This window comes from Hemibagrus wyckioides, linkage group LG06, assembly GCF_019097595.1.
Source record: "Hemibagrus wyckioides isolate EC202008001 linkage group LG06, SWU_Hwy_1.0, whole genome shotgun sequence".
NCBI lineage: Eukaryota > Metazoa > Chordata > Actinopteri > Siluriformes > Bagridae > Hemibagrus > Hemibagrus wyckioides.
The window spans coordinates 40,529,534-40,537,141 of NC_080715.1; the positions used below are offsets into that span (position 1 = coordinate 40,529,534).

General features: G+C 40.3%; 1 protein-coding gene across 1 annotated transcript in view; it reads right to left on the reverse strand.

Moving 5' to 3' along the window:
- Positions 1-5,887: 5,887 nt before the first annotated feature.
- LOC131354330 (uncharacterized) overlaps positions 5,888-7,608 on the reverse strand; it is a 5,412-nt gene continuing 3,691 nt past the window's right edge. The window contains exons 10-11 of the mRNA XM_058391846.1: positions 7,587-7,608; positions 5,888-7,499 (exon numbers count right to left, since the gene is read on the reverse strand). The exon at positions 7,587-7,608 is cut by the window's right edge and continues 44 nt beyond it. Of these exons, the coding sequence (XP_058247829.1) occupies positions 7,392-7,499; positions 7,587-7,608 (130 nt within the window). The 3' untranslated portion in view covers positions 5,888-7,391. The remainder of the gene's footprint in view (positions 7,500-7,586) is intronic.

A 7,608-nucleotide genomic window follows, 5' to 3' on the forward strand; every position in this document is an offset into this window, starting at 1 on the left:
GACATAAAGTTATTCAATATGTCATATCAGTAGAAAACATGTGCTTATGTACGTAGGTGTGTCACGTACTGACGGTTTGTGCACGTGTATGTGTGTGTGTGTGTCATGTTCAGGGAGACCCAACGATTTATAAAACATTTTTTAAAAAATAATAATTTCAAATAATCAATAGACTAAAAACAAATTAAACTTTATTTATAAACATTTTTTTAAATAATCAGTAGACTAAAAACAAATCAAACTTTATTTTTATAAAACATTTTTTAACATAATAATTTCAAATATTCAGTAGACTAAAAACAAATTAAACTTTATTTTTATAAAACATTTTTTAAATAATAATTTCAAATAATCAATAGACTAAAAACAAATTAAACTTTATTTTTATAAACATTGGGTTTGTGCATGTGTGTGTGTGTGTGTGTGTGTGTCAAGGTAAGGGTTAAGGGGTTGTATGTGTGTGGGTGATTGTGGGGTGACTATGGAATATGTAACCTTCAGGAGATAAACTTATAACGTCTTTGTTTTATCAGTAGAAACATACTTGTTCATATGTTTATGTGCGTAGGTGTGTCACGTACAGGGGGGTTTGTGCACGTGTGTATGTGTGTGTGTGTCATGTACTGACAGTTTGTGCACGTGTGTGTGTGTGTGTGTGTGTCTTCTGATGACTAAGGGAATATGTAACCCCACCCCATCAAACAACCTCATCGGATGAAAGGGGGGCGGGATAATGTGACGGATACGTTTTTCGGATTGGTTGAAAAGGGGCGGGACATTGTGACGTGGACGATTCTGATTGGGTGAAAAGGGGCGGGACATTGTGACGTGGACGATTCTGATTGGCTGTCAGACCTATCAATATCGGTTTGATGAAATATACGCCATAACTCTCTCTCTAGCGATCTACCTATTTTAAACAATAATACAATTATTTTAACAATACTGATTAACTTAGAAGCTACTGACCTACACATCTAACCAACTCACCAGATACTAACTTACATACCTAACCAACTCACCAGCTACTGACCTGCACACCTAACCAACATGCTAGCTACTGACCTACACATTTGATCAGTAGAACAGCTACTAACCTACACACAGCAGACTAGATACCAACTTATAGATCTGATGTAAACCTACTCACCAGTTCAACACAAACCTTTATTACATTATCTGCCAATATTTTTGACCAACTATTGACTGAATGTCAGTAATTCAGAAATATCATATACAACATTCTACTGACTGAATTAGTTACATTTGTGACAGTAAACACAGAAAAATGCACAAATATATCATCCTTAATTTGCATGATTGTGTTTTTGTATTTGTTTAAGAGGGCCTGTCTTTCTTTCCTCTTTTTTTTAAGCAGCAAAAACATGGTTGATGATGCAACTTCCAGGCTTACAGTTAACAAGAAAGGACCTACTTCTGCTTTTTGTAGAAACATCTGAAATAGAGAGAACAGATAGGGGGAGGGGAAGTGGATGTGAATAAACTAAAAATTTGTGTTTCTATTATATTATATTATATTATATTATATTATATTATATTATATTATATTATATTATATTATATTATATTATATTATATTATAATTTGTGTTTCTATTATATTATATTATATTATATTATATTATATTATATTATATTATATTATATTATATTATATTATATTATATTATATTATATTATTGGTATATTGACACTATGTTGTTTTCTATTGTATAAGCATGTAAGTGACTTATTAAACAATTATTAATATGTGACTTAATGAGTTTTAAAATTGCCAGTGACATTTTTTCACACTCATTAGAATTACAGACAGCTAATATAGCCATGGGGGTCACAGTCCAGTGACTTCTGTGCCAGTCCCAAGCCCGGATAAATAGAGAGGGTTGTGTCAGGAAGGGCATCCGGCGTAAAACATTGCCAAATTTAACCATGCGAATCGTCAGTACTCTGAATTTCATACTGGATCGGTCGAGGCCCGGGTTAACAATGACCGCCATTGGCGCCATTGACCTACAGGGCACTGGTGGAAATTGGGCTACTGTGGGTCGAAGAAGTAGAGGAGGGAGGAGAGTGTGCAGACAGAGAGAGAAGAGGAAAGGTAAGAGTGTAGGACTGAGAATAGGAACTCAATGTTGGTACATGACAGGGAAAGGTAGAGAGCTGGCTGATATGGTGGACAGAAGGAAGGTGGATATACTGTGTGTACAGGAGACCAGGTGGAAGGGTAGCAAGGCTCGTAGTATAGGAGCAGGATTTTATTATGGTGTGGATAGTAAGAGAAATGGGGTAGGTGTGGTCCTGAAGGAGGAGTTTGTGAGGAATGTTCTGGAGGTGAAGAGAGTGTCAGACAGGGTGATGAGTCTGAAGTTAGAGGTTGAAGGGGTGATGTTGAATGTTGTTAGTGGTTGTGCCCCACAGGTAGGTTGTGAGTTAGAGGAGAAAGAGAGATTCTGGAGTGAATTAGATGAGGTGGTAGAGACTATTCCCACGGGGGAGAGAGTGGTGATAGGAGCAGATTTTAATGGACATGTTGGTGAGGGGAACACAGGTGATGAGGAGGTGATGGACAAGTTTGGAGTTAAGGAAAGGAACCTTGAAGGACAGATGGTAGTGGACTTTGCTAAGAGGATGGACATGGCTGTGGTTAACACTTATTTTCAGAAGAGGGAGGTGCATAGAGTGACTTACAAGAGTGGAGGTAGGAGCACACAGGTAGACTACATTGTATATAGAAGAGGCAATCTGAAAGAGATTAGTGACTGTAAAGTGGTAGTGGGAGAGAGTGTAGCCAGACAGCGTAGGATGGTGGTGTGTAGGATGAATTTGATGGTCTGTAAGAAGAGGTCAAAGATAGAGATGGAGAAGAAAACCAAGTGGTGGAAGCTGAAAAAGGAGGAATGTTGTGAGGAATTTAGACAGAAGTTGAGGCAGGCTCTGGGTGGTCAGGTAGTGCTGCCAGATGACTGGGAAACTACAGCAGAAGTGATCAGGGAGACAGGAAGAAAGGTGCTGGGTGTGTCATCTGGAAGGAGGAAAGAAGATAAGGAGACTTGGTGGTGGAATGAGGAAGTTCAGGATAGTATTCAAAGGAAGAGGTTAGCCAAGAAGAAGTGGGACATGGACAGGACTGAAGAGAATAGACAGGAATACAAGGAGTTACAGCACAGAGTGAAGAGGGAGGTGTCTAAGGCCAAGCAGAAGGCATATGATGAGTTGTACACTAGGTTAGACACTAGAGAAGGAGAGAAGGACTTGTACAGGTTAGCTAGGCAGAGGGATCCAGATGGGAAGGATGTGCAGCAAGTTAGAGTTATTAAGGATAGAGATGGAAAGGTGCTCACAAGTGAGGAGAGTGTACAGAGAAGAAGGAAGGAGTACTTTGAAGAGCTGATGAATGAGGAAAATGAGAGGGAAGAAAGAGTAGAAGGGGTGAACTCTGTGGAACAGAAAGTAGATAAGATTAGAAAGGATGAAGTCAGGAAGGCTTTGAAGAGGATGAAAAGTGGAAAGGCAGTTGGTCCTGACAACATCCTAATTGAATTGAAGTGGAATTTTTAACTAATCTGTTTAACAGGGTTTTAGAGAGTGAGAAGATGCCTGAGGAATGGAGAAGAAGTGTATTAGTGCCGATCTTTAAAAAATAAGGGTGACCTTCATAGTTGCAGCAACTACATGGGGGTAAAGTTAATAAGCCATACAATGAAGCTCTGGGAAAGAGTAGTGGAAGCTAGGTTAAGGAAGGTAGTGGACATTTGTGAGCAGCAGTATGGCTTCATTCCCAGAAAGAGCACAACAGATGCAATTTTTGCTCTGAGAATTTTGATGGAGAAGTAGTTCCCAGAATATCAAAGTCTACAAAAGAGGGTAGAGCGTTTTCATATTTAGCTCCTAAACTTTGGAATAGCCGTCCTGACAGTGTTTGGGGCTCAGACACAGTCTCCCAGTTCAAACGTAGACTAAAGACTTGTCTCTTTTGCCTGGCATACATTTAATACATCCCATAAACTTGTACTCCAATACATCTGATTAAATGCACATTATCATCTAGTGCTGCTAATATCATGAACGGCAGCTACGCTAATTCTTGTTTCCCTTCTTCTACCCATCCTGAGGCATACAGAGACTGTGCCAGCTCCAGTGGCATCCGGAGATGGACCAGCTCCTGCTGGGTTCTGCTTTGTGAGGATTGGGGTATTCAAAGCAATGCTGCCAACCTTATGTGGATGACAACAACCTCCTTATTAATTTACACAACATTCTACACATGTTGTATCTGCATCACACCACTGACTATACAAAAATGAACATTGTTTATATCACACTCTCCGGTGTTTAGAATAATTTGTAATCACACTCTCTGCTTTCACCCAAATGAGGATGGGTTCCCTTTTGAGTCTGGTTCCTCTCAAGATTTCTTCCTCATACCATCTAAGGCTTGCTCACTTGGGATAACATCTAGGACTGTTTGTCTGTTTATATGTTTGTTGTTTTCTTATGTTGTTTCTTATGTAAAGCTGCTTTGAGACAATGCTCTTTGTTAAAACCGCTATACAAATAAAATTGAATTGAATTGAATTGAATTGAATTGTAGGTAAGTATAGGGATGGTCAGACAGAGTTGCACTGTATGTTTGTAGACTTGGAGAAAGCGTATGACAGGGTGCCAAGAGAAGAGCTGTGGTACTGTATGAGGAAGGCAGGAGTAGCAGAGAAGTATGTCAGAGTGGTGCAGGACATGTATGAGAGGAGCAGGACAGTAGTGAGGTGTGCTGTAGGGCAGACAGAGGAGTTCAGAGTGGAGGTGGGACTGCATCAGGGATCGGCTCTGAGCCCCTTCCTGTTTTTCTTATAGTGATGGACCAGTTGTCAGAGGAGGTCAGACAGGAGTCTCCTTGGACAGATGGCATTGTGATCTGTAGTGAGAGCAGGGAGAAGGTGGAGGAAAACCTGGAGAGGTGGAGGTTTGTGCTGGAGAGAAGAGGAATGAAAGTCAGTTGTAGTAAGACTGAGTACATGTGTGTGAATGACAGGGAGGGAAGTGGAACAGTAAGATTACAGGGTGAAGAGGTGAAGAAGGTACAGGAGTTTAAGTACTTGGGGTCAACAGTCCAGAGTAATGGAGAGTGTGGGAAAGAGGTAAAGAAGCGAGTGCAGGCAGGTTGGAATGGGTGGAGAAAGGTGTCGGGAGTTCTGTGTGATAGAAAAATTTCAGCAAGAATCAAGGGGAAGGTGTACAGGACAGTGGTGAGACCGGCCATGCTGTATGGTTTAGAGGCAGTGTCACTGAGGAGGAGACAGGAGTCAGAGCTGGAGGTAGCAGAGCTGAAGATGTTGAGGTTCTCTGTTAGAGTGACACAGTTGGACAGGATTAGGAACGAGTACATCAGAGGGACAGCTCATGTTGGACATTTGGGGGACAAAGTTAGGGAGGACAGGTTAAGATGGTTTGGACAGGTTCAGAGGAGGGAGAGTGAGTATATTGGTATGAGAATGATGGACATGGAGCTGCCAGCAGGAGGCAAAGAGGAAGGCCAAAGAGGAGGTATATGGATGTAATAAATGAGGATATGAAGATAGTGGGTGCAAGTGTTGAGGATGCAGAAGATAGGGATAGGTGGAAAGAGACAATTTGCTGTGGCGACCCCTGAAGGGAAAAGCTGAAAAAAGAAGATAATTACAGACAGCTGGAATATAGTGTGAAAGCTTGCCTTAATAAACAAAGGTCTAGATTTAAATACGGTGAAGTCAAGAGGAGACATTTTTCACAATGAGACACGACCCTGTAGTCAGAATCAGAATCAGAAAAAGTTTTATTGCCAGGTACAGCAAAGGGTCAGCAAAGAGCACTTTACAGTACTAGGAATTTGACTTGGTGTCAGGTGCAAACATATACACAGATATGAAATGTGTACATAATTTTCAAATAAAGCTAGAATAAGTGAAATAAATACTGTATAAAGTGACTGTGTGAGAAGTAGTGCAATTTAGAGTGTAAAAAGTGAAAGTGACTGCCCAAACACATATACAGATATGAAGTATGCACACAATCTAGAATGAAATAAATATTGTGTACAGAAGTGTGAGTTTGAACAAACAGTAGTGCAATTTAGAATTTGAAAGTGACTGTCCGTACGTTTTTTAGGGGTTGGGGGGGGTCATCTGTGGGTAAGTGGGGCACTGTTCAGCAAGCTGACTGCAGTGGGGAAGAAACTGTTCTTGTGGCATGAGCTCCTGGTCCTAATGGACCAGAGACTCTTGCCAGAGGGGAGGGGCTGAAAGGGTTCATTTCTGGGATAAGAGGGCTCAACTGCGATCTTGGCTGCACGTCTCTGGGTCCTGGAGATGTACCGCTACTGGCAGGAGAGCTACTCAGCTGAGAGAGCTTGTCTCTAAGCAGAGATGGGACAATCGTGTGAAATGCAGAGCTGAAGTCCACAAACAGTATCCTGGTGTAGGATCCTGGGGAGTCTAGATGTTGGAGGGTGAAGTGCAGGGCCATGTTCACAACATCGTCTCATCGGTTGGCTCTGTAGGCGAACTGTAGTTGATCCAGGAGAGGGTCTGTAATGTCCTTGAGGGAGGACAACACGAGGCGCTCAAAAGACTTTATGACTACAGAAGTCAGGACGACGGGTCTGTAATCATTAAGTCCTGTGATCCTTGTCTTTTTGGGGACTGAGATGATGGCTGAGGTCTTGAAGCAGGCTGGCACATGGCAGGTCTCCAGTGAGGTATTAAAAATGTCTGTGAATACTGGGGACAGCTGACTGGCACAGTGCTTCAGGGTGGAGTCCGGGCTTGTAGCCTTGCTGGTGTTCAGACGTAAGAAGACGCTTCACAGTGAGCTTTTCAGATTTTACTGTTTATTTAAGAAATTAAACTTTCACACCTTGAAACAAAAATTAAATCTATTTTAAGTGCTTACAGGTATTTATACACCTACAATAATCATATTTTTCCAAAGACACTATATAACAACTGTTTCTGTTTACATTTCTACAGCCAAGAAATGAGGTCAGCTGAAGATAATGCAAAATAAAATAAAATTAAATTAAAATAAAAGGTTTAATAAAACACAATGAATGAGAATATCCACTATAGACAAAAATAAGTAAACTTAATAATTTGTTAATATTATCATCATAATCATAACCATCATCATCATCATCATTATTATTATTCATAATTTATTGTTATTCATAATGTATATGTTAGTATGAAATAATCCGGTTACAAAATTATTTTATTTGATATATTTTAAAACTTTTTTTTTATGTTAGGCTCAAGACGTTATGAGATAAAAAGTCAGTAGTACTTAGCAAAAACACATTAGTAACACACAAGTCAATTGAAAAATGTGTGTGTGTGTGTGTTAGTTAGTTTTGATGCTAGCATATACTGTAGTATCTCCTGATGCCACTGGAGTGTGTGTCGCTCTCACAGTGTTACTGTGGACTACAGAGGAGTACGTCACATCATCCTGGAACATTAAAAACATTTTATTACACACACACTCACACACACACACACACACACACACAATCTTCACTTTTATTATCATACAGACCTTTACTTCTGCTTTCTTGAGT